At 46.4% G+C, this 27,647-nt stretch overlaps 1 protein-coding gene across 1 annotated transcript in view; it reads right to left on the bottom strand.

The window, feature by feature from the left end:
- Positions 1-506: 506 nt before the first annotated feature.
- KLHDC8A (kelch domain containing 8A) overlaps positions 507-27,647 on the bottom strand; it is a 148,027-nt gene continuing 120,886 nt past the window's right edge. Inside the window, exon 6 of the mRNA XM_086923444.1 lies at positions 507-4,536. Within this exon, the coding sequence (XP_086779570.1) occupies positions 4,343-4,536 (194 nt within the window). The 3' untranslated portion in view covers positions 507-4,342. The remainder of the gene's footprint in view (positions 4,537-27,647) is intronic.

The following is a 27,647-nucleotide window of genomic DNA, read 5'->3' as shown; positions in this document are numbered from 1 at the left end:
CTTGCTTAGCTTGAGATTTTCTTGGAACCTCGAGCCCAAAACAAGCCAAGCTGTCATGGGAGGCAATATGGCTTAGTAATTACACTTGACAACCATGTAACATGAGGTACCGGGGTTGAATCTCGGCCTTGGCTACACACCCCAGCACATCTACCTATGACATAACAAAACACATTATGTAATCTATGTCTGTTGTGAAGCGCTCGTATATTCATGGGCAAGGTTCGAGCTATGTCAAACTACCAAAAATAAAATATGTATTCTGCTTGTCATCCAGCTCTAATCTTGTCTTTCAAAAATAAGGACCAAAGCATTAGATTTTGATGTCCTAAACAAAAACCCATCTAGTGGCAGAACTGTAGAACATGAAAATGGAAACTCTGGGCTCAATCCTGCCTTCCCTGCTTGACCAAATTGTGTGTTTCTAGGTAAATGCTTTGTAACCAAGCCTTCTTTTTGTCCATTTGCAGGTATGAGAGCACAATGAAATACAGGAGTCCAGGATGTACACTGTACAAAAACTTCTCTTTGGTATGATTTAATAAACTACAATGTTGTTCTATGTATAATAGGTATCTAAGCCACATTTAGGGTACACATGACAACAGACTTGCTTTTTTCCCTAATAGCATTGTCATCACGGTGGGGCAGGAATGTTTCTCAGTTTCTCTTTAAAACCTCTCACGTTTAATAAATACTTCACGATGAAGAGATACAATTTAATATAGTAAAGTGAAACTCTTCTGCATTTTAAAGAAATATTCTTTTTTGAATTCCGAAGACACCTTATCATATTCTAACATGGTTTATTACATGAACTCACATGTTATCTATTTTCAGGGCTTGGCTCGTACAGCCAGAGCAGGCTCTTGGCTTGGCGCTTTCTGTTAATTTGTTGGCATGCCCACCTATAAGTATGTAGAGCAAGATCATATGGAGTAGGTAGCCCACCTAACAAGAGCAAAATATGGTGCCAATAAAGCATACACTATATATCCCTAAGGGTCAGTTCTTTCTCTCACCTGAAAATAATTACTGGCAAATACACAAATATTCTCTCTTAGATAACTACAACATGTGTCCACATGGATAGTTGCACATGCTACTGCTGAAAAAATGTACCATATTGGGCAGATGCAACTTCATCCAGAGCACAATATAGGTCTATACTATAACTCGCTGTAGGTTATCTGATGACAAAGGCCTGCGCTTGCTACTATCCACTTAGAAACTAATTCTCCTAACTAATATTTTATTCCAAAATTTCAAACGCGGGGAGCTCCCCACAACTGTAAATTTCACAATATAGGTCTAAAGGGAAGCAAATCCCTCTCACAAAGCGGCACACTATAGGTTCTTGTAGGGTGCATGTGCCTTTTCCCTGCCCCTGTATGGGAGGTGCATCTTCTCACTGAACACAATGAGGATCCCCTCTCACTCATCAGAGGCGAGGCATGGCCTGCACTCCACTGCCCTCACAGGCGTGGTTCAGCAGCTGCACTGCAGCGCCTAATTAAGCATGGCTGCAGTTGGAGGAGGAGAAATGCCTATGGGCATGTGAGGGGTGAGCATCCTCATAAAAAAACAAAACTGTATTTATTATTATTATTATTATTTTGAGTTTTATATAGCGCTGGGCAAACACCCCATCAGATGTGTCTCAGTTTGCCCTGTGGTGACATGTCCACAAATCGGTCAGAGCACTCAGGCAGTGGGCAGCACGGTTCTGGCAAAAGCCTTTAGGGTATGGAGACCTACAAACCGACACATCAATGTCCGGCCCTACCTGGGCTCTGACAGACAGGCAGTCCGCTGACACATGCAACTTTTGAGTGTGGACTGCTGCATTGTGACTGAGTCCCGCAGGAGACAGTCAAAGAGTCCCAGTCCCAAAGAATGAGTGCTAGTAGTGCACACCTGCAAACACAGTCAAAAATTAAATGGAATATGGACTGAACTAAGTTCATAACTTAATTTTAGGATGGACGCTCTCCGCAGCACTAGACTAAGAGGAGTCCAATTTATTGAACTGGATTAAGGGTGAATTGTTTGTTAGGCATCCTGTTGCGATGCACAGCACCGTCCATCTTGTGGCTATGTTTACGCTTTACATATGGGATACAGTATCCCTGGTCTTACATTATAAGGATATTGCAAATCGTTGAGGAGTTCCATGACCATATACAAGAAGGAGGCCAAAGGCGGAGTTCATTTATAAGGTTATGGAAATCTGAGGTCATTTGTAACATCCTTATTGTGTATGACCAGGGGTCCTTTATTTCTTATAATACATGGTTACACCATCACCTTTCCCATATACCACTTAAACCGTTGGTGCTTAGCTGTTTCATATGAAAGACAAGCATGATTGCAAAATGAAGAATACAAATTGAATCTACAGTGAACAATTACACATCATAAAAGCTGTTTGATATTTGTGTCAAAATTATATTAGAATCAGATTAATACTGGTATGAAGATCTGGGGAATATAGAAAGTGAGAAGAGCTTGGGAGCAATGTATGAAGACCTGTGGGGACATGGACAGCATGAAGAGCTTGGGACCATGGGCAAACTGGGTGTGGAGTTCAAGAAAGATGGATTGTTTAACGGTGAGAGAAAATGCCATTCACATCGTTATATCAAAAGGTAGCCCACAGGATTTATACTTATGAATTCACAGGTTTTGGTACAGAAATGTTTGATGCTGAGGTTACCCAGCTTCTGAGCACTTCTCATATAATAATTGAGTCAAACTGGAGACAAAGCTACATGTCCCAGTGCGACCTGGTAACTCAAACCAAGACTAAAGCTCTATCTTCACATTCCAAAGTCACAAGACTGAAAACGTAGAATCTTCAAATGTTTTTACATTCTGAGTCCTGAAAGAAAAATGACTAAAAAGAGACCAAGTTGCCAATGGACTGGATATAATTGGTCACATAATGCATGGCTGTTGACTTTCTTCCTCTCCGTGGAAACAAGTTAAATAAGAGAAGGGAATGGGGGGCACAATATTTATATATAAAGAAAAGATGCTGCTTTGCTAAGCCAGCATTGGTAGCTACTTCGTAAGAGCCACCACTTCCCTCATTATCAGCACAAAGAACACCCAGATGTCTCTCCCTGTTATGGCATTGGCAAAACGATGTCCTGGGACTGTAACATCAACATACGTGTCCTACCATGCATCCTACAGCATTGTAGATAGTAGTTCCAGATCACAGGTCCAACTCCAGGTCATGCCTACACCTCATGCTGAATCACAGTTGTAGGCTTATGGGCAACAGTGACATCACCCAGCTACAGCCTATGACACTATCTGCATTCAAAATTAACAGGTTCCAACATGCTGTATTTCATAATCAAAACAAGGCCAACACTTCTTGACTTATGTAGGACGCTCAACGAAAATTGCCCAAAATACTCAGTGAGCGTCAAAATTTGAATTAGGCCTTGCAGTCCGTTGTACAAGACATGTTCTCACCCTATCAAATGGCTGGTGCTCTAGTTCCCTTCCTGTCACAGCAAACTCTTGTACGGCTATCTAACAACTGGACCTGGCTTAAAACCTTCTGGGCGGAAGAGCCTCCAACGTCCCCTCGTGACACAGTTAGCATGATCACTCATATTCAATGAAGTGTTATGGCCGACATTTTCTGAAATTTCTAAATATCGGCATCATGATGGCTAATTGCTTAAAAACCTACAATGGGAAAGCACACACAAAAGCCAGGAGGGAAAAGTCCTGGTGCTATTTATCTGCAGTGCTTAATTTGAGCCGGTGGTTGCTGGTGGGGTACACTAGCACTCCTTTTTAGGGATCAGCACCTAATTTACCTCATTGGACATTTCCAGAAAGCAAACAAGGGAATAATGCACAAGGAAGTAAGAAAGAGAAAGACAGGAAAAAAATAACAAAGGGAGAAAGCAGGGACAGGCAAGAGTGAGACAAAGGGGCAACGAGTGTCTGGTAGTAGATTAAAGAGGCATGAGGTGGAGTCAAGACTATAAAGCCTGACCCAGTGTTGGCTGTAGGCTTCTGAGCAGAGCTTTGGGCACTGGCACTCAGTCTTTTACAAACTAAGCACTGGTTTTGTGGATGGGTGTGTATCTGTAGGCAGTTCAGCGTTGATGATGTCTCTCAACAGGCCGAGCCTAGAGTCACATTTTAGGTGTAGTCACGGTCATCCTTCCTCCACAGGAGATGGGTAGACACTACGTCGCGGTCGCAGAGATGTGAAAGAAGTCAGACACTTCACAATCTGTGCTATAATACCAGCCACAGAGGAAGCTGGTTGGGTACAGTCCAGAAGGGTCCTTGGGGAGGAAAGGAGACACTGCTAGGAGTCTGATACACATAGGGCCTCAACGGCATCACTCGGGCCCTGGTTGACACCTCCAATGGCAAAAAGACAGTTTTTGAGCACGATCGTGGAACAAGCGCAGCGTGGCGTGGGCATCGGGGCCAGGGTCTCCCATTTGTTTTTGATGGGGTGAAAGGCTTCAGCGGATTCCATAACTGTTGGCTGGTTACCTGAAATGTTAACACAAAGAACATTTACAACTGACAAACCAGCATGCATAAAACAAAACAAACCCCCACTTTCATATATTTAAGCTGTAGGATCTTTGGGCTGGCAATAAAATTCATCTTTGCATAAATGCAACTACTTCTCTGTCAAACTGAAAAGCCCTGCCTCCCCTCCAATTAAATGGTTATTCTACCAGTGCCACACCTCCTCTCCCATCTGACTTGATCTCCATAGAAACCATGCTTCCTCACTCAGTGTGATACCTCATTCACCACTCTTTCCCCTCTTTGGAACCACTGGCTTTTCAAGGGAGAACTTACTCGGTTGGCTGTTCCTTATACTATTAAATGTTGCTAGCTTTCTTACCCTTAGTCACTAAAAGGGCTTATTTTCATTTCCAGCTAGTACCCTCTTCTTTTCGCTTTATTACCAAAATGTCTGCAGGTCATAACCTTCAGGTCCTTTGGCATGCACTTTGTACAGATATAAAGGTACAGCGGTGGGGGGACTGAAGCATTCTAAAGTGGAATTCAATCATCTATCTCATTAGATGATGCAAATGTGGAAACAACGCAAATTCTCATTTGTTTCTTGAAGGCTCAAAAGGCGGATAGTGGTCATGATTCCAAAATGGCTTCCTGAATGGAGGTGACAGATATATGCTGGAAGAGCGTGCCCTGCTATGGCTGCTGAGAAGCATAGGTGTGTATAAGTTGGAGTACGCATGCAGGTTGATGATGCAGCAGCACATGATGTGTGTGGAATTAATGGAAAACGAAAACTCAGAAACCACATTGGAGGAAACCAAATCATTGAAAACAATTTTTAAGGAAAGACAATTTTAAGGCAGTTCAAAAAAGTAAAAATGAAAGGAAACATCATTTGAAGGCAAAATCCAAAATTGCAATACATTTGGATGGAGTTTAGAACTACTTTGGGTTTTGGGTTCAGGGATGTGTAGGGTGATGAGAGGTTTTTAGGGGTTAGGAAAAATTAAACTTTGGGCATAGAAAGAGCTTTTTAGGGTTCAGAGACAGGTGTAGTGTAGTGGTGGTGAGGGGTTTTAGGGTTCATGGATGAGCGGTCTTTAAAGTTCGTGAGGTGTTAGGTTTCATGGAGGAGTGGAATTCAGGATGGTGAGGAGTTGTAAGGATTACGGTATGGGTGGAGTTTAGATGTAGAAAGGGGATCTTAGGGTCAGGGATAAGTAGTTTAAGGTGATGAGGAGTTCTTATGGGACATGGATGGCTAGTGTTTAAGGTAAGTGAGGGTTTTTAGGGGTTATGGAATGGGAGTAATTTGGGTGTGCAGAGATGTTTTAAAGGGTATGGAATGGGTGGGGTTTCGGTGTTGAGAGGGGATCTTAGGGTTCATAAATCAGTGGAGTTACGGGTAGTAAGTGATTTTATGGTTCAGGGATGGTTGCTTTTTTGGGGTAAAAAGGGCTTGTAGGCTTTAGGAAATAATTAGTTTAGGTGTGCAGAGGGATTATAGCGAGCAAGGATTTATGGAGTGTATGGGTTGTGGGGGGGTCAGCGATGGATGGTTTTTGCCGGTGGTGACGAATCAGCAAAATAAAAGCATCTGTAGTAATTGTTTAAAAATGTAATAAATAATGACCGAAAACACTTAAATATCTTTGACAAAATTGTTTCTGAAAGTAATATCTGCAACCATTGAATTTACTCTTAAAAAATAAGCATTCAAAAAGCCAAATTCGACCAAAAAGACAGTCAAAGAATTGGTTTCTAGGAAAAGGTAAATGTAATTCATTCTAAAAAATTTCATTCAGCTGTTTAGATGAAATAGTTTCTCAGTAATGGTATTCCATGAAATCGTTTTTCTATGAAATCATGTACAACCTCAGCATAGGGATATTCTTTCACGTACTTTGACAAGTTTCGTTTTAAATAGTCAAGTCTTTGGAAGGTGATAGGTGAAATGGTAGAACACGTGTATGGCCATGTCAGTCTTAGCCAGGGATATATGGTTTCCCATTTTGGTTTCATTTATGATTTCAGATCTGCCAGCTCACAAGTTCCACCATCAGTCACATAATATAGGGTTGCTTTACACCTTCACCCACTGAAGATCCAATATCACATGGTGAAGACCAAGTGAGCTGGAAACCCCTACTCAAAGTAGGTTTCAAGTTCATGTGTGGAGGCAGGTGGGTTCAGTAAACCTTTTGTGTTTTTGGTCAGGATGGGAGTGGCTATTCCACACTTAGAGCCCCCCCCCCTCCAATTTCACTCAAGACCAGCTGACTGTGAAGGCTAAAAGCGTCACCCCCATTTCCAGTTCCTCAGATGCCCCACTTCCTCAAAAAGAGGGAGATTGGTAGGTCTGTGATTCTGGCTAGGCCATTTCAATCTTTTGTTCTGTCCAAGAGCATATTTGCTGGAGAAACTACTCTGTCTTGAATCATCAGTGGGAATCCTCGAGAGGAGAGAGATTTGCAGGTTGAGGATGGCGAGACAGTAAATTTATTGCAGGGAATTAAATCGTCTAATTAAGGATAATTGTTAGTTTTAAAATCAAGCCACGTCTTTCAGGCACGTGGGAGCAGTAGGAGTTATGAGATTTCGTTGAGATATTAGGGCAGTGAATCAGAAAGAATCGGACCTCTTGTTGCTAGCGAGCTACTGTTTCCCTAATGTACACTTGTATTGTGCAATTCTAACCAGTTAAGGCCCTTCGATGCCGGGGTTTTTGTGCAGACCCGTGCATGGCACTCTCTCAAATGTGTGCACAGATCTCGTACAAACATGGCAGCGTAATGTCTCTTAAAGTTTGTGTTTCGGGAACATGACAAACACATAACAGCATACTGTTTACATTTGTTTATGAAACCAAATACCCCAATATCACAGCCTCGGGGTAAATAGCTGAAGATTAATGCTTTTTTGATGGCTAATATTAAGATTATTTCTTATCCCAGTATTGGCTTTTTTCATTTTTTAAACAAGAGTAGGTACAGCGAATGATCAATACAATATATTTACACAGTTCCATTTTCTTTACCTTATCTAGATCTCATCACCCAAGATCTGGGCTAGTGTCTAAGTGCTTGGCTCTTCATCTCACTCCATGTCTCAGTCAATCTCAGTGGTTTCATGGTTCAATCTAGGAGAATACAGGATTGCGTGACACAAAGGGTTTGCAGTGGAGAATTTGATGAGTTGCACAGAAAGGCAGATCTCCATAATCATAAACTATGCAGGCCTTTGTGCAATGGCATATAAAGGGCTAAGTACCCTCACTGAAGGCAGCATAGATACATGCTCGTGGAATTGCTTAGTCTTTCTCTACAACCTTTTGTCAGACTGCCAATTTCTAGGTGAATGACAGGCTTGTTTAAGAGTCACACTGTCCTAAATAGATATAGGTTGAGAGACAAATAATTTGTGTTGGTACCCTCCATATCTCCCCTACTGATTTGAATAATTTCAGTTTTATATGTATTCTATAGCTTATGTAATATTAAAAAGTTCCTTCCCTTTGTTAATGACCTACCGGTTTATTCCTTATTTCTTGAATAGCCACAGATACCCAGACTGAAATTGGAAACTTTCCATATCTCGGCCTGTAGGTGGTGTTGGCTCCATCTTGCCGCTGGAAGCGGCACAGGTGTGAAATCAATGGAGCTATAGCAGGCCACCTTTACTTACCAACATCAGTCCCCCATCTATTTTTCTGTGCCCTCAGAGGCAGAGATGATTACATCATATTGATTGTTGAAGTGATGTGCATCCAACTAACTTGAAACCTTATTAAATGAAAGACCTATGACCCTACTTCAGAATGAGGAAGTGGGCAGGCTCAATGAGGATCTACAGGTAACTAGAGTATCCAATGGAAGGAATATGTTAATTACCCTGTAAGCATCTATTTGTAGCGTGTAGTACAGTAGATTCATCTGCTTAGCATACTCCTTCCATTTAGTGATGGCTCGGATGTTTGCAACTTGTTTTCTTTAAAGTCGTCTTGTGAGTCACAAGGTATTGTTATATCTCCCATAGTCTGTATTGTGCATGATCATCTGCTCCTTAGTTAGATTGTATTTTGCTCATCGGGTGGGCTTAGGATAGGAGCAAGAAATTAAATAGTAAAGATGGCACAAACTCACACCATCGCTCTTTCGTGAAGCATTCATCCCTTCTCACCAGCCACCTGTGGACACTGTGGAAGCCCGCCTGATGGCTTTCCAAGACTCCATCAGACACACCATAGATTCTATCATTCAGATGAAAAAATCATCCACAGCCACCACCCGCCCCCAGGCCCCCTGGTACTCGTCAGAACTGAGATCAGAGAAAAGCAAATGTAAGAATCTAGAACGCCAATGGCGCCGAACTAAAGACCAGATGGATAAGGAAAAATACAAATCGAATCTAGAGATATATCACAAAAATTTAAAAAATGCCTGTAAAAAGCACATAGCCACGCAACTTGAGCAATCAGACAACACCTCTAAAACTTTGTTTCACATTCTTAACACCCTTATTAACCCCAAAGCATGCAACCCAGATGAAGAGCCATCCCAATCGCTATGCGATAGCATAGCTGATCATCTTACACAAAAAAATCGAAGACATCTATAAAAAGATATCCACTTCCAGTACCAACATCAGGCATAACCCGATGAATGACAGTACCCGCCCACCTAATCTGTGTATCTTGAAAGATTTTCCGCTGCTGACTTTACAGGAAACAGAATCCTTACTAAAATCTGCTAAATCAGGATCTCCCAAAGACTTAATCCCAGCCAAAACTGTAATAATAATACTCTCTGCTGAACTGGCCGAGCCTCTCTGTTCCATCCTAAACAGCTAATTTAAACAAGTTAAACTTCCTAAAGAATGGAAAGATGCTCAGATTATGCCAATCAGGAAAAACTCCAGATTGTCGCCCAGTGTCATTACCAATTACCGTCCCATCTCACTGCTCCCCCTATGCAGTAAATTATTGGAAAAACATATTAACAAACACCTTTCAGCATTTATCGAGTCCTCCAACTGCCTTGATCACTCGCAGTTTGGTTTCCGTCCCTGGCACTGCACCGAACTAGCCCTGGTAAATGTAATAGACAACATGCGAATGCAGGCGGACGCCGGTCGGGCAGTAATTCTTATACTGCTCGACCTGTCCGCCGCATTCGACACCATCTCACACCAGATTCTGCTAGATAGACTGAACTCAATAGGCATTCAAGACACTGCCCTAGAATGGTTGAGAGACTTTCTCAAAGACAGGACCCAACAGTAAACCTTGGATCTTTTAAATCCAAACCCACCTCAGTTACTAAAGGGGTACCTCAGGTTTCCTGTCTCAGTCCCACTCTTTTCAATGTGTACATCGCCCCCCTTGCTGCGCTCCTTAGGAATATCGGATTCAACCCGATTTCCTACGAAGATGATACACAACTGCTCCTGGCCTAGGACAAGGATACCCCCAACATCCAAAAGATATTTGCGGAGGGCATGAAAACGATAACATCTTGGATGAGCTGCAATTTCTTGCAGCTAAACACAGGAAAAACAGAAATCATGCTCTTCAAAGATGCAATCACTAGCTGGTCTCCCAGCTGGTGGCCGGAAGAACTTGGATCAGCCCCTTCACCTAAACCAGTGGTTAAAAACGTAGGAGTCCTTATCGACAACAATCTGAATCTGGATGACCACATAGCAGCAACCAAACAAGCCTGCTTTCATGCCCTCAGCCGGCTGCGTAGAGTCTTCCACTTTCTCCACTCTTCAACTCTTAAAACCCTAATGCATGCTTAAGTACTCAGCCGCCTAGATTTCAGCAATGCTTTGCTGATCTCGCCAAGGATTCAGCCTTACAGAGTCTACAGGTGGTGCCGTCTAGTAACCAGTGCCCCTTACCGCGCCCCCTCTCTTCCTCTACTACGTAAACTCCACTGGCTACCAATCAGTAAAATAATTCACTTCAAAGTCTGCTGCATAGTATTTAAAGGCCTAAACTAGTTGGTCGTGCCTATCTGGCCAACAAACTGATTAAATACACCCCTTCGCGCACCCTTCGCTCAGAAGGGAAAAGCCTTCTTGTCATCCCTCGAATCAGACAAACCAGACTGGGAGGCAAATCATTCTCTTATCTTGCTCCCAAACTCTGGAATCAATTACCCCTGGATATCCGCCTTTCCACCAACTATCTAGGCTTCAGGAAAAAATTGAAGACTCTGCTGTTCTAAAATACTGTCTGTGCTACCATTTCCCGTCCGCAGCGCGGAGATACCCCATCTGGGGTGATTCAGGCGCTTTACAAATGACATAAATAAATAAATAAATAAATAAAGATGAACATGTAAGGTATAAAGGAGAAAGAAAGATTAAGTCTAATAGTGTGTACATCATCAAGTAGCTTTCGGGGAGAAGGGTGGGTGCATTTGCATCTACAGCGCTACACGCTATGAATGGATGCTTACATAATAAGATATTCATTTGTAGCTTGTGTTGGCTGTAGATATATATTCTTAACATTGAAAGGAATGTTTCCCAAAAAAGCCACTGAGGCTCCTTTTTTGCATGTGAAATGAGCTTTTTGAACTGCCGACAGCACATGTTTGGCATTGTGGTAAGAAGTTTGTATACATTTTACTATCAATTTTGAGATTCTTGCTTTAGAGATTGGAGAACCTTTTTGAGGATTGGAAACGGCAACAAAAAGCAGTTGAGTTTTTCTAATAGGTTTAGTTCTGTCAATATAATGCATCACCGCTCTTTTAATAGAGTCTGGTTTTGAAACGAAAACTGGGAGCTCAATGGTTTGGTTTTCATGGAAAGAAGAAACCACTTTAGGGAGGACTCTGGTCTTTGTTCTTAGTCCCAGTTTATTAGGATAGACTTGGAAGAACGGTTCTTCTAAAGTGAATGTGTTAGAAGTTCACTGGTCCGGCTAACAGAGGCTATATCTATTAAGAAGGCTACTTTCCAAGTAAGGAAATGTAGTCCACATGAATGTAGTGGTAAAATGGAGGACCAATAAGTCTGGTAAGAACTATATTAAGATTCCAGACAGTTGCTGGGGGAAAGGAGGGAGGAATCCCTCTTTTTAGTCCCTAACTGGAATTTTAAACAAAGATGTGTGTTGGCTGTTTTGCATGCACACAGCTAGTTCTGCTAAGTGTAACATAATGGAAGTATATGCAAGACTTGTTTTATGCAGATGTAATAGGCAGCAAATGGGGTCTTGACTATTGGGCAGAGGGGTTGGGTTTGTTTTGTAAGGCAATAGTACATAAACATTTTCAATTTTGCTGCATAAAATGGCTGTGTCGGAAGCCTATGGGCATGTTTGAGAATGGCTATTCATTCTTGTGGAAGGTTTAGATATCCAAATTCTAGGAGTTCAGGAGTCAGATTGCTAGAATGAATTGTTTGGGCTTGGGGTGTATACCTCTGCCATGCTCCTCAGTTAGGAGGCATGGCCATATTGGTAGTTTTTTGTGTGGCACAACCAACAGATGTAGAAGGGTTGTGAACCATGCTTGTCGAGCCCATGCTGGAAGAATGAGAATAAGTGTCAGGGACGTTTGTGTGAGCTTCTGAACCAAGCAAGGAATAAGTGGGAGAGGATGAAATGCATATGCAAGTATCCCTGACCAGTTGATCCATAGGACATTGCCTTTGGATTGAGTGTGGAAACCTGAAGGCAAAGCTTTGGCATTTTGCAATCAGTTCAGTGGCAAATAGATCTATCTCTGGGGTACCCCTTGTGTACCTGTTTTTGTATTCTGCTGATCTTATCTGCAAAGTTGTTATCAATCCCTGGTAGGTATTCTGCTAGGAGGTGTATGTTGTGATGTATGGCCCAATGCCATATGCACTACGCTACCTGGGAGAGCTGTATTCAGTGTGCGCCCCCATGTTTTTGAATGTAGTACATAGCTGTCATATTGTCTGTGTGGACTAGGAGAAGAAGTTGTTGAAAAACTTTGAGAGCCAAATTATCTAGGTGATTAATGTGTATATGTTTCTGCATTCAAGACCACTGTCTGCGGACAGTAAGGTCTAGCATGTGTGCCTCTCAACCGTGTAAGGATGTTTCTGTTGTAACAGCCCAAATATCAGCATGTCTCACCCCTGTTGAGGAAACTTCACTGGCTTCCAGTGGCCTCCCGTTGCATTTTTAAGCTGGGCTGTACTGTCGTTAAGGCCCTTCTTGCGCTTGCTCCAGCTTTCACTTCCTCCAGCCTTAAGCGTCACATTCCCTCAAGAAACCTTCGTTCCACTACCCACAACCTCCTGACTATCCCTAGGTATAAACATAAAAAGCATGGTGCCTCGTGCTTTTCGTTTCTTGCCCCTGCACTGTGGAACTCCCTTCCTATTTCTTTCCGACTCTGCCCCAACTAATCTTGCTTTCGCAAACTTCTTAAAACCCACCTTTTTCAATTAGCTTTTGAGTAATCATACCGCCTGCCCCCCGGTATTGTTTATGAGCGCCATGAAACCATTTGGTGACCGTGCGCGGTAAAAGTAATTTTAACATAACATAACAATGTTCACTTGTGGCTCAAGTATTTTTAAGGGCCGACCCTGCAACTGACTGTTGTTATTCATCAACTGCAGAGACTGATGGGTCGCTGGCCCTATCAACACTATATCTTGTAGTTGCCCTTCCGCTTGAGACCACTGTGAATGTAAGTATTGGTGTAGGGGGCGCATGTGGAGATGCATGAGTGGTACTATGGAGATACATGAGGCCATTATACCTGTAAGGCTCATCATTGTTTTGACTGCGATGTGATCGAAAAAGAGGCAGTGCAAGTTATATCCTTTGTACTCTTGCGGGACTGGAATAAACCTTTGTAGAAATGGAGCTTAGGGTTGTGCCCAAAATTGGCAGTTTTTGTAAGGGTTGCAGGTGGGATTTTATAGCATTTAGGGTGAAATCCTGCTTGTGTAGAAGGGTGGTACAAAAGGGGGTGGTAATGGACGGAGCATCTGAACCAATCAAACACTCACACCCAGTCAAAACATCTGGGTTTAATCCATCAACGTTCTTTAGCCCACTCTGCCACCCCAGTTCAGACATGGCTATATGCAAATCAGTCTGACCCTGTGCCTCATGGGAACAGTCCAGCCCGAACTGCCAAACCATGCCTTCCCTGGACCGGAAACAAGCTTCCGAGGACCGGTATCTGTAGAAGGGTAGCATGCAGAGAACTCTGCTTGCTTGCACTCTTGATCAGTCAATCGTCCAGGTAGGGGAACGTGTGTGTCCCTCCCACCCTTTTAAGATGAGTGGCTACCACAGACAGGCCTTTCGTGAATACTCTTGGATCAGAAGTTACTCCGGATGGGAACACTTTGAATTGATAATGTTGGCCACTTACTTGAAAACAGAGGGAGCGCCAATGGGCTGGGTGAACTGTTATGTGAAAATAGGCTTACTTGAGAACTATGGCTGTCATGAAGTCTCCTTGCTATATTAGCGTAATGACTTCTTGTAGAGTAACCATGTGGAAGTGTTCTGATAGGATGTATTTGTTGAGTGGCCTTAGCTGTAATTTAGGTCTTATTGTGCCATCTTTCTTTGGAATGAGGAAATATAGTGAATACACCTCTTGTTCCTGGTGTTGCTTTGGGACAAGCTCTATGGTCCCCTTTTGAAGCAGAGCTTGAATCTTCTCTTGTAGGAGTGTTAAGTGCTGATGTGACATGACTTGAGTTCGAGGTGGGATATTGGGTGTTGTATTAGTGAGAGGACATGTGTGTTTTCACTACCTATGAGGTTTGCTTTCCCAGAGACTAACATGAGGAAATGGTTAAAGTTGCTTCAGGCTGCAATAGTGGATTGCAGTCGAGCAGCCTCAAGATGTTTCCTATCATTGGATTTGCAGCAACAGCCCCTTGCCAGTGGTCAAGGTTTGTTTGTCAGGCTTCACATAGAAATGCCAATACAAGAAGATGGGCATGTCTATGCTCTAAAACTCTTTATGTGCCTTGGTGCTTGGCTCCAATCCACACTGAAGGTTGGGGGAGGACATCTGGGCAGTCCCCAGAGACAGCTATAAAACACAGGCCATTCAAGTGGAATGACCAACCTTTGCCATTTGCGAGCCTGGCTGCAGAGTTTGTAGGAGGAGGTTTTGACACTTTGCCTCCGAAGCCAGATCGTGACCCACTAAAGATTAAGATCTGCATTCCACGGCCTCATGGAAGACGGGATGGAAATTTTGGGCAGATATCTGTGGTTCAAATGGAGACTCTTTGAACCACCCCAACTTTAAAGGCACACTCCAGTATAACTATAGGTGCCATCCTGCAGCAAAGGGTGAGATACGCTTCTGAGGACATGGGAAGGGAGACCCTGGAACTAAGCGGTGCACATTGCCAGAGGACTTTGTTGTGCACAAGGAGGAATACTGCCATTGAAAAGGACCACATGCGCTTCCTGAATAGTAGCTGGCCTGGGCTGACTACCTCCTGCTGTGTAGCACCCTGAAGTGTGCTCCCCAAGAGCGTGTCAAGCTTGCAACCTGTTCTTTTGGAGGTCTCCGGTACATCAACGATCTCCAAAGAGGGACCCACATTCTCTACCTGCGACACCTGAAGTGCGTTGCCATCTCTAGTGCCCACAGCATACATCTGCATAGGGTGGAACTAAGAATTGTGCCTGGATACCGGATCGCCTTGTGCGGAGCCCTGAAGTTTGGCCCGCATCGAAGACGTGTTGGCCCCACATTGTGGGGACCTTGGCACCCATTAGAGTCTAATTGGAAGTAAGCAGATTCACCGGTTGTGGTTTCCAGGGGGTCCACTTCATCGACGGTGCTGCATCTCTCTTGTGCGACATGCCAACTGATTACTCATTGCGTGCTATGCTTAGTTCACAGGTTGCGATCCTCAGAGGTGGGGGTAACCATAGTAGTGCTTCATTCTACCTCAGGAGGCATTCCTCAACTTGCACCTGTGTGTGAGACTGGAAATGTCTGGTGCGACCACTATTGACGTGCAATGGATGTTGGGCCTCATTTCCAGAGAAGCATGAAGTTTGCAACTCTTTGATCGTGTGAGTGACCAGAGCTGTCTGGTGCGGCCAAAAACAACATGAAACAGATGTGCCTTGTTTCCAAGAAGGTACAGCATTTTGCAACTCTTTGTTTTGTGTGACTGGAATGGTCTTGTGTGACCGGTTTCATTGGGCACCAAACATTGTGCCTGGGTGCAACTCTGACCAATGTGTACCTGACGGGATGCCTGCTGCTTCCCAGAGGCACCCCAGCTTTATTCTCCATTCATCAACTGTTCCCTCACTTGGCTCTCAGCGCAGCAGACCAACTGTCCTCTCCTTCCCCGGCCTTCCCTGATGACACCATGTTGCCAGGTAGTATTGCCGGCTCGGGCCTAGGTGGTGAGAGTAACAGGTGGGCTGGAGGAATGCCTCCAAGAACTATTGGAAGTGGTTCAAGAGACTGTGTAACCCCACTGTGCTTCGCAGAGTTGGACTGGTGCCGGAAGGCCCTTGGGGACTCCTTTGGTATGACCGTCTATTGCCCTCGGCCCATGTGTGCTACACATCCTGTGGGTGAACTTCTCGAGTGGCTGGCAAACACCTTTTTTTCCCAACTGCCTCCTAATTGACCCTGCTGCCTATCCCCTGTTTCCTGAAACCCTGACTAAGAGTGACTTCAGTCGTGTGGGGCCTAGTGCCTGGGGGAGGACGGGGTGTCTCCACTCGGTGGGTGTAGGATAGTCAGGGTGAGTTGGAGGGCAGAGGGAGGCTTGGACCAACGTAGTCTGAAGAGTGCTAGCAATTGACCTGCTGGGTATCAGTTTCACCGCATTAGGGTGCTGAGTGCGTTTGTGTTGAGTACTTCCGTATGGACTTGTCTGTTATCCGTTTCACCGCATAGTGGTGCGGAGTGTGTGTGTGTGAGTATGTGTGTGTGTGTGTGTGAGTGACTGACAGTGGGGAACCGCATGTGATTCACAACACTAGGCTATGGTTTGCCCGATGCATTTATTTTGTGCCAGAAAAGCATTACATTTGACTTTGGTTTTCCTCCGCGAGGCCTCAGCCCGCTCTGCGGTGGCAGCTCCTCTATAGAGGCGTTTGGGCACCGCCCCACTGCTTTCTCGCAGTGCGAGAAGGCACAAACATAAATGGTAATAACTAACATTTGTTTCTGCCTTCTCACACGGTGAGAAAGCAGAAGTTCCTGGTTGGGGGTGGGCGGTCCTGCTCGAGGGCAGGGGGGAGTGGCTTGCCCACTATTGTTCATATTGACTGTTTGGGCAGCCTGAGGCCGCCCAAACAGTCAGTATGAACAACAGTGGGCAAGCCACTCCCCCCAGCCCTCGAGCAACACCGCCCACTTTCCCTGTTCTCTATGTATGCTGCAGCATACATAGAGAAAATGACCTGGGTGGGGCGCGGCCTCACTAATCACAGCACTGCGGTGGAGGGGAGGGAGGCTGCCTGCAGCCCGCCTGATGACGAGCACCCTAGGAATCCGAAAAGAAGAACGGCGGGAGTCGGGAGTCTCGGGACTTAAGCATAAGCAGGAAGGTAAGTTTTACTTTTATTTTATTTATCCCGCCTCACCCCCATCCCCTCCGCGGCGCAACGACCCCATTTCCACGCCCCCACCCGCCCATAATGCCGGCCGCGACTGCAGTCTGCTGTCAAATGTGCGTTTCCACAGTCACCAGCACTCACTTGTTAGAACATATTTAAAACCATCTAATTGCACTTGTTGTGTGGAAAAAAACATATTGCGAATGCCTTCCCTCCAGTTCAGGGTGATTTAATGGCAGCGGGCGACGTGCTCAGCATTAGAGTTTTGTTTGTCCCGTCCCTAGAGTGTAGTTAAACGAAAGGCAGTCTTTTGCAAGATTCAGTGAGTGGGCTTCGACTAGGAACACGGAGAGTGAACACGATTAATAATGGGACTCTTACACGATGCCTTTCTTTTTTTAATGCAGTTTCTATAGCGCAAGCTGGGCACGAAGACTTTACACGAGCACCAGTTACATTATACAAGAACCCATTCATTTTTGGTAGGGGTAGATGAAGTGATTTCCCAGAATCACATGATGTTGAGCTGACCACAAGACTCTGAACATGGTTCCCTAATAACAACCAAGGTCGGCAGCTCTAGATGTTAAGCTGCATCCTCTCCTGAAAAGAAAGACTTTACGCACAGAACTGCGAGTTCATTAGTATATCCCACTTGAAATTCGATGGATTAGTGTTATTCGTTCAGCTGTGGATAGTGAATGCAGCCTTGTTTTAGTTTTTTTGTCTTGTGGTGCCTGAATTTCTGTGTTACTGTTTCATAAGTACGAACTACAAGTACCAGTACACTGGGATCTAAAATTAAAAAATTAAAAAAGAAGGCCTGCCATAAATTACTCACACCTCGAAAGTGCAGCTCGCATCTCTGAGACTGGTTTCCAGGATGCCAGCCAAGGAGTAACTAGTGTCTCAAGTTTGGCCCACAAGGATCCGAGCCCTAAACTGGCACCATTGCGCACGATCTACAACTGAGTGTTGTAAGAGTGGTGACGTGCTGTAAGTTGCTGTTGGGTTTTCCATGTGGTTGCATTCTGAGGGGGAGATCTTTGTGCCTGCTAACTAATCTCTTCTGAGATGTTTATAGGGTTGCTTTTGCAGGGTTCTTTTAAACCCTGCCTAAACTGTCCCCTGTGTTATCTAGTCTTTCTTCTTAGGGTCTTGTTAACTTTGTGTTGTATGAGGTACACTTTTTACTTTGCTGGATTTTAGTGAAGTGTTTCTGTTAGTGGTGCTTGCGGCTGGTCCTCGCTGGAGACAGTGCCAGGCACTGGGGCCTACACTACTGGCCGTCGGATCTAGGCCAAGCTCCTACCCCCTCCCCCTCGGCAAAGACACTTGGAGTCACCCTGAATAGTGATCTCTCACTAAAAATACAAGTGGGCCAGGTGGTCTCCAAGTGTTTTTCCAACTGCGGAAAATTCGGAAAGTGCGACGACTTTTAACACCAGAAGCCATTACTCAGGTAGTAATTATTATTATTATTATTATTTATTTTTATAAAGCGCGATAGTCACCCGGAGGTATCCCAGCGCTGAGGAACCCTAAATTCACCAAATCAGCGGAGCAAGAAACTGAGGTCGGAAGAGAGGAAGGAAGAAGAAACAGGGGGGGGGGGTGCACAGGTTAGGGAAAGAGATGGGTTTTTAGCAGCTTCCTGAAGCGCAGGTATTGAGGTTCAAGTCGTAAGTCACGAGGGAGTGAATTCCAAAGGCGGGAGGCTTGTACCGAGAAGCGTCTTCCTCCTGATCGGGTTTTCCTGAATCTTGGGGTGTTGATAAGGTTTTCTGCATTGGAACGGAGGGATCTAGAATTTCTGTAGGGGGTGACAAAATTACTGAGGACAGGAGGGCCTTGGTTATGCAGCGTTTTGTGGACGAGACATAGGGCCTTAAATTTGACTCTCTCCCTTATGGGGAGCCAATGGAGGAGTTTGAGAGCGGGTTTAGCAGATGATCTGGCCGGGGTGTTTGTGATGATCCGGGCGGCCGTGTTCTGAATTCTCTGCAGTTTAGTAAGGGTCGCTTCGGGAGCGCCCAGGTAAATCACATTACTATAATCCAGCCTCGATATTATGAGACCTTGGACTAATAGTTTTTGGGATTTAGGGGGGAGAAGGGGCAGGACTTTCCTCAGAGATTTTAAGAGACCAAAGCAGGTCCCTGCCACCTTCTTAGCTTGTGAAGTGAATGAGAGATCGGAATCGATCCACACACCCAGACTTTTCACCTCTGTTTTTGGGTCAGGGGGAGGACCCAAACAAGCTGGCCAGCTGTCCAGGGGAAGTGAGGTTCCTTTCGGGCCAAGTATAAGGACCTCGGTTTTTGTCCCATTTAGCTTTAGGGCTGATCTGTTCATCCAACGATGGACCTGCGTAAGACAGTTGAAGAGATCAGCTTTCTGTTGTTTGGGATGGGACAGAGACACCACTAGTTGTGTGTCGTCGGCGTAGCTGACGACGCTCACTCCGAAAGGGGTGATAACCTCCTCCAATGTGGACATATAGATATTAAATAAAGTAGGGCTCAGGGAGGAGCCCTGAGGCACACCACATTGGAGGGGCATTTCGGAGGAGCGGGCGTTCTTTTCCCAAATCTGGTAAGACCGTTGGGCCAGGAAAGATGAAAGCCAGGATAAGGCTGTACCTTCCACTCCAACTCTAGCCAATCTTTCGATGAGGAGTTGGTGGTCTACGGTATCGAACGCCGCACTAAGGTCGAGGAGGATCACTGCCACTGATCCTCCCCCATCCAATAGTGCTCTGGCCTCCTCTACCGCAGCCAGAAGGGCGATGTCCGTGCCCTGTCCTGGTCGGAAGCCCGTCTGGGAGCTTTTTAATTTGTTATTGGCCTCTAGGAACTGCGAGAGTTTCCTGTTGACCAACTTTTCTGCGATCTTGCTAACTCCTGGGAGTAGGGAGATGGGCCTGTAATTAGCCAGGTTCTCGGGGTCGAGCGTAGGTTTCTTCAGTAGGGCTTTTACCACAGCCTTCTTCCAGCTTGAGGGTACAACTCCTTGTTGGAGTGAGGTATTAATCAGATGGGTAAGGGAGGGGATGATAGTAGGGGCTACCTCTTTAAGGATGCGAAGAGGAGCAGGGTCACTAGGGGAGCCGCTCTTCATGGAGTTGAACGTATTTCTCACCTCATCTACCGTGACCTGGCCCCACGTGGACAGACAGGTGGAGGTGTGTGGGAAAGCGATTTCTTCCTCAGGACTAGAGGGGGGGATAGATTCCAGAATTAGTCGGATTTTATCGTGGAAGAAGTTGGCCAGTTGCTGGCATTTCTCCAGGTCGACTTTAGGATCGGAAGTAGGTCCTAGTCCTTGTCCTGGGGGTTTTGAAAGCTCTTTAAGGATGGCGTACGCTTCCTTACTAGAGCATCCCGCTTTCTCTATTCTCTCCTGAAAAAACACGCTTTTGGTTTTACGAATAGCGGTTTTATAGGTCAGAAGAGAAATAGAGTAGATGTTCTTATTGGTTCCTGTTTTGTCGCGTCTCCAGGAGCGTTCGGTTTTTTTACACTCTTGACGCAGAGCTTTGAGCTCTGGGGTGTACCATAAAGCGGGGGGTATTCTTTTAGGTTGTTTGAAGGTGGTAGTTTTCGGAAGCAACGTGTCCAGGGAGGAAGTGATCCAATCGCTGAATTGTTTGTCAGCTGTATTGGGGTCAGAGGAGAGCTCAGGGATGGACTCTGCAAGAGAGTCAGCCCAAATCTCAGGTGATAGTTTGCGCCATTGTCGGTCGGTAACCTGGGTTTTAGGGATTAAGTGAGTGGGTGTGCGGATTTCCCAGGAAAAGGGGACCAGAAAGTGGTCCGTCCATGGTAGGGTCACAGGTAGGTTAGTGGTCATTGTTGCTATGTTGGTAAGGATCGGATCCAATAGGTGGCCCTTCTCATGGGTAGGCTCGTTATTCACTAGACGAATCTCTAAAGATGTTAAATCGTGTCTAATGTCCGATGCTGCTCGATCCGTGGGGTCCAGGAAGTGGACGTTCAAGTCACCTAGTATAAGAAAGTTGGGGGTGGAAGAAGCTAGTTGTGAAACGGATTCGAATACAGCGTTGATAAAATTACCCGGGGCCCCTGGGGGGCGGTAAATCAGAAGCCCTGCCAGGGTAAGAGCTGGGGAGATTTGGATGGAGAATTGGCCGCTCTCGCAATCCTCAATACCAGCGTTGGTCATCCGACAGGTAAATTGTTCCCTGTGGATTATAGCTACCCCGCCTCCTCTCCCTCTAGGTCTATTTAGAGCTTGGCAGATATACCCGGTGGGGAGGGCCGCGACAACATCCGAGTCGGTGTTGTCTGAGAGCCATGTTTCCGTTATGAACAGTATGTCAAGCTCCTGGTTCTGGATCAGGAGGTTCATTTCGGTAGCATGTTTGGGGAGGGAGCGGCAGTTAAGAAGTCCTAGTTTCAAAGCAAGAGTGGTTGATTTCAGGGTGGGGGTCGGATTGCATCGTGGACAGGTCGAAAATGCCTTACCTGCAGTAAGCGTATGGTGGCAGGCAAGGATGTTCTTAGGTCGTAAGTCGCGTAATGTATCCGCTGTATACGTTACTCGAACCTGAGGGCTACCCAGCATAGTGACGGGGCCTGGGGCCGTCTGGGCCCGGACGGGCCCAGACGGGCTTGCCTTTGGCGCGCCTTCGGCGCGCTGACGGCGCGCCCGCTGCGCCCGTCCGCTGCGCGTCCGGTAGTTGCACATCTTTAATGTGTAGGAAAAAGGGCGGGTGGGCGTGGCCTCAAAGTGGGCGTGGCCTCTCTCCCTCGCCGTGAATGGCGGCAGAAAAGTTTGTTTGCTGGTTTAGAGTTGCAGCGAAGGGGTCGCTGTTTCGGCGATTCTGAGCCCGCTCCAGTGAAGGCAAACGGGTGAGTGATATTTTAAAAACACAGAGTATTTAGGCGGGTTGTGACACATATACAATTTTAAAAAATAAGTGATTAGTCTCCCGGCTTCCGCCTCAGGAGCTTTCAAGGTTCTGATTTGTTGCGCTGAAGGCAGCGTTTATATACCGTGGGCGGCGGGTGGGCGTGGCCTCAAAGTGGGCGTGGCCTCTCTCCCTCGCCGTGAATGGCGGCAGAAAAGTTTCTTTGCTGGTTTAGAGTTGCAGCGAAGGGGTCGCTGTTTCGGCGATTCTGAGCCCGCTCCAGTGAAGGTAAACGGGTGAGTGATATTTTAAAAACACAGAGTATTTAGGCGGGTTGTGACACATATACAATTTTAAAAAATAAGTGATTAGTCTCCCGGCTTCCGCCTCAGGAGCTTTCAAGGTTCTGATTTGTTGCGCTGAAGGCAGCGTTTATATACCGTGGGCGGCGGGTGGGCGTGGCCTCAAAGTGGGCGTGGCCTCTCTCCCTCGCCGTGAATGGCGGCAGAAAAGTTTGTTTGCTGGTTTAGAGTTGCAGCGAAGGGGTCGCTGTTTCGGCGATTCTGAGCCCGCTCCAGTGAAGGCAAACGGGTGAGTGATATTTTAAAAACACAGAGTATTTAGGCGGGTTGTGACACATATACAATTTTAAAAAATAAGTGATTAGTCTCCCGGCTTCCGCCTCAGGAGCTTTCAAGGTTCTGATTTGTTGCGCTGAAGGCAGCGTTTATATACCGTGGGCGGCGGGTGGGCGTGGCCTCAAAGTGGGCGTGGCCTCTCTCCCTCGCCGTGAATGGCGGCAGAAAAGTTTCTTTGCTGGTTTAGAGTTGCAGCGAAGGGGTCGCTGTTTCGGCGATTCTGAGCCCGCTCCAGTGAAGGTAAACGGGTGAGTGATATTTTAAAAACACAGAGTATTTAGGCGGGTTGTGACACATATACAATTTTAAAAAATAAGTGATTAGTCTCCCGGCTTCCGCCTCAGGAGCTTTCAAGGTTCTGATTTGTTGCGCTGAAGGCAGCGTTTATATACCGTGGGCGGCGGGTGGGCGTGGCCTCAAAGTGGGCGTGGCCTCTCTCCCTCGCCGTGAATGGCGGCAGAAAAGTTTGTTTGCTGGTTTAGAGTTGCAGCGAAGGGGTCGCTGTTTCGGCGATTCTGAGCCCGCTCCAGTGAAGGCAAACGGGTGAGTGATATTTTAAAAACACAGAGTATTTAGGCGGGTTGTGACACATATACAATTTTAAAAAATAAGTGATTAGTCTCCCGGCTTCCGCCTCAGGAGCTTTCAAGGTTCTGATTTGTTGCGCTGAAGGCAGCGTTTATATACCGTGGGCGGCGGGTGGGCGTGGCCTCAAAGTGGGCGTGGCCTCTCTCCCTCGCCGTGAATGGCGGCAGAAAAGTTTGTTTGCTGGTTTAGAGTTGCAGCGAAGGGGTCGCTGTTTCGGCGATTCTGAGCCCGCTCCAGTGAAGGCAAACGGGTGAGTGATATTTTAAAAACACAGAGTATTTAGGCGGGTTGTGACACATATACAATTTTAAAAAATAAGTGATTAGTCTCCCGGCTTCCGCCTCAGGAGCTTTCAAGGTTCTGATTTGTTGCGCTGAAGGCAGCGTTTATATACCGTGGGCGGCGGGTGGGCGTGGCCTCAAAGTGGGCGTGCCCTCTCTCCCTCGCCGTGAATGGCGGCAGAAAAGTTTGTTTGCTGGTTTAGAGTTGCAGCGAAGGGGTCGCTGTTTCGGCGATTCTGAGCCCCCTCCAGTGAAGGTAAACGGGTGAGTGATATTTTAAAAACACAGAGTATTTAGGCGGGTTGTGACACATATACAATTTTAAAAAATAAGTGATTAGTCTCCCGGCTTCCGCCTCAGGAGCTTTCAAAGTTCTGATTTGTTGCGCTGAAGGCAGCGTTTATATACCGTGGGCGGCGGGTGGCCGTGGCCTCAAAGTGGGCGTGGCCTCTCTCCCTCGCCGTGAATGGCGGCAGAAAAGTTTGTTTGCTGGTTTAGAGTTGCAGCGAAGGGGTCGCTGTTTCGGCGATTCTGAGCCCGCTCCAGTGAAGGCAAACGGGTGAGTGATATTTTAAAAACACAGAGTATTTAGGCGGGTTGTGACACATATACAATTTTAAAAAATAAGTGATTAGTCTCCCGGCTTCCGCCTCAGAAGCTTTCAAGGTTCTGATTTGTTGCGCTGAAGGCAGCGTTTATATACCGTGGGCGGCGGGTGGGCGTGGCCTCAAAGTGGGCGTGGCCTCTCTCCCTCGCCGTGAATGGCGGCAGAAAAGTTTGTTTGCTGGTTTAGAGTTGCAGCGAAGGGGTCGCTGTTTCGGCGATTCTGAGCCCGCTCCAGTGAAGGCAAACGGGTGAGTGATATTTTAAAAACACAGAGTATTTAGGCGGGTTGTGACACATATACAATTTTAAAAAATAAGTGATTAGTCTCCCGGCTTCCGCCTCAGGAGCTTTCAAGGTTCTGATTTGTTGCGCTGAAGGCAGCGTTTATATACCGTGGGCGGCGGGTGGGCGTGGCCTCAAAGTGGGCGTGGCCTCTCTCCCTCGCCGTGAATGGCGGCAGAAAAGTTTGTTTGCTGGTTTAGAGTTGCAGCGAAGGGGTCGCTGTTTCGGCGATTCTGAGCCCGCTCCAGTGAAGGCAAACGGGTGAGTGATATTTTAAAAACACAGAGTATTTAGGCGGGTTGTGACACATATACAATTTTAAAAAATAAGTGATTAGTCTCCCGGCTTCCGCCTCAGGAGCTTTCAAGGTTCTGATTTGTTGCGCTGAAGGCAGCGTTTATATACCGTGGGCGGCGGGTGGGCGTGGCCTCAAAGTGGGCGTGGCCTCTCTCCCTCGCCGTGAATGACGGCAGAAAAGTTTCTTTGCTGGTTTAGAGTTGCAGCGAAGGGGTCGCTGTTTCGGCGATTCTGAGCCCGCTCCAGTGAAGGTAAACGGGTGAGTGATATTTTAAAAACACAGAGTATTTAGGCGGGTTGTGGCACATATACAATTTTAAAAAATAAGTGATTAGTCTCCCGGCTTCCGCCTCAGGAGCTTTCAAGGTTCTGATTTGTTGCGCTGAAGGCAGCGTTTATATACCGTGGGCGGCGGGTGGGCGTGGCCTCAAAGTGGGCGTGGCCTCTCTCCCTCGCCGTGAATGGCGGCAGAAAAGTTTGTTTGCTGGTTTAGAGTTGCAGCGAAGGGGTCGCTGTTTCGGCGATTCTGAGCCCGCTCCAGTGAAGGCAAACGGGTGAGTGATATTTTAAAAACACAGAGTATTTAGGCGGGTTGTGACACATATACAATTTTAAAAAATAAGTGATTAGTCTCCCGGCTTCCGCCTCAGGAGCTTTCAAGGTTCTGATTTGTTGCGCTGAAGGCAGCGTTTATATACCGTGGGCGGCGGGTGGGCGTGGCCTCAAAGTGGGCGTGGCCTCTCTCCCTCGCCGTGAATGGCGGCAGAAAAGTTTCTTTGCTGGTTTAGAGTTGCAGCGAAGGGGTCGCTGTTTCGGCGATTCTGAGCCCGCTCCAGTGAAGGTAAACGGGTGAGTGATATTTTAAAAACACAGAGTATTTAGGCGGGTTGTGACACATATACAATTTTAAAAAATAAGTGATTAGTCTCCCGGCTTCCGCCTCAGGAGCTTTCAAGGTTCTGATTTGTTGCGCTGAAGGCAGCGTTTATATACCGTGGGCAGCGGGTGGGCGTGGCCTCAAAGTGGGCGTGGCCTCTCTCCCTCGCCGTGAATGGCGGCAGAAAAGTTTGTTTGCTGGTTTAGAGTTGCAGCGAAGGGGTCGCTGTTTCGGCGATTCTGAGCCCGCTCCAGTGAAGGCAAACGGGTGAGTGATATTTTAAAAACACAGAGTATTTAGGCGGGTTGTGACACATATACAATTTTAAAAAATAAGTGATTAGTCTCCCGGCTTCCGCCTCAGGAGCTTTCAAGGTTCTGATTTGTTGCGCTGAAGGCAGCGTTTATATACCGTGGGCGGCGGGTGGGCGTGGCCTCAAAGTGGGCGTGGCCTCTCTCCCTCGCCGTGAATGGCGGCAGAAAAGTTTGTTTGCTGGTTTAGAGTTGCAGCGAAGGGGTCGCTGTTTCGGCGATTCTGAGCCCGCTCCAGTGAAGGCAAACGGGTGAGTGATATTTTAAAAACACAGAGTATTTAGGCGGGTTGTGACACATATACAATTTTAAAAAATAAGTGATTAGTCTCCCGGCTTCCGCCTCAGGAGCTTTCAAGGTTCTGATTTGTTGCGCTGAAGGCAGCGTTTATATACCGTGGGCGGCGGGTGGGCGTGGCCTCAAAGTGGGCGTGCCCTCTCTCCCTCGCCGTGAATGGCGGCAGAAAAGTTTGTTTGCTGGTTTAGATTTGCAGCGAAGGGGTCGCTGTTTCGGCGATTCTGAGCCCCCTCCAGTGAAGGTAAACGGGTGAGTGATATTTTAAAAACACAGAGTATTTAGGCGGGTTGTGACACATATACAATTTTAAAAAATAAGTGATTAGTCTCCCGGCTTCCGCCTCAGGAGCTTTCAAGGTTCTGATTTGTTGCGCTGAAGGCAGCGTTTATATACCGTGGGCGGCGGGTGGGCGTGGCCTCAAAGTGGGCGTGGCCTCTCTCCCTCGCCGTGAATGGCGGCAGAAAAGTTTGTTTGCTGGTTTAGAGTTGCAGCGAAGGGGTCGCTGTTTCGGCGATTCTGAGCCCGCTCCAGTGAAGGCAAACGGGTGAGTGATATTTTAAAAACACAGAGTATTTAGGCGGGTTGTGACACATATACAATTTTAAAAAATAAGTGATTAGTCTCCCGGCTTCCGCCTCAGGAGCTTTCAAGGTTCTGATTTGTTGCGCTGAAGGCAGCGTTTATATACCGTGGGCGGCGGGTGGGCGTGGCCTCAAAGTGGGCGTGCCCTCTCTCCCTCGCCGTGAATGGCAGCAGAAAAGTTTGTTTGCTGGTTTAGAGTTGCAGCGAAGGGGTCGCTGTTTCGGCGATTCTGAGCCCGCTCCAGTGAAGGTAAACGGGTGAGTGATATTTTAAAAACACAGAGTATTTAGGCGGGTTGTGACACATATACAATTTTAAAAAATAAGTGATTAGTCTCCCGGCTTCCGCCTCAGGAGCTTTCAAGGTTCTGATTTGTTGCGCTGAAGGCAGCGTTTATATACCGTGGGCGGCGGGTGGGCGTGGCCTCAAAGTGGGCGTGGCCTCTCTCCCTCGCCGTGAATGGCGGCAGAAAAGTTTGTTTGCTGGTTTAGAGTTGCAGCGAAGGGGTCGCTGTTTCGGCGATTCTGAGCCCGCTCCAGTGAAGGCAAACGGGTGAGTGATATTTTAAAAACACAGAGTATTTAGGCGGGTTGTGACACATATACAATTTTAAAAAATAAGTGATTAGTCTCCCGGCTTCCGCCTCAGGAGCTTTCAAGGTTCTTTGCGACCGTGATCTCCCACCTGGATTACGCAAACTCTGTCTACCTGGGCCTACCGCTTTTTCTTCTGAAACATCTTCAGATGGTACAGAATTATGCGGCTAGACTGATTTTGAATCATCCTAGATGGCTTCCTGCCTCCCCTCTACTGAGGCAACTCCATTGGCTCCCCGTGGCTCAGCGATGCACTTTCAAGACAGGGTGCATAATTTTTAAATCTCTTCACTGTAAGAGCCCAAAGTTCATAGACAAACTAATCACCAAGTA

The sequence above is a fragment of the Lissotriton vulgaris genome, chromosome 5 (assembly GCF_964263255.1).
Source record: "Lissotriton vulgaris chromosome 5, aLisVul1.2, whole genome shotgun sequence".
In the NCBI taxonomy this organism is placed as follows: domain Eukaryota; kingdom Metazoa; phylum Chordata; class Amphibia; order Caudata; family Salamandridae; genus Lissotriton; species Lissotriton vulgaris.
The sequence above is the reverse complement of the archived record's forward strand: the minus strand, read 5'-3'. Positions and strand labels throughout refer to the sequence as shown.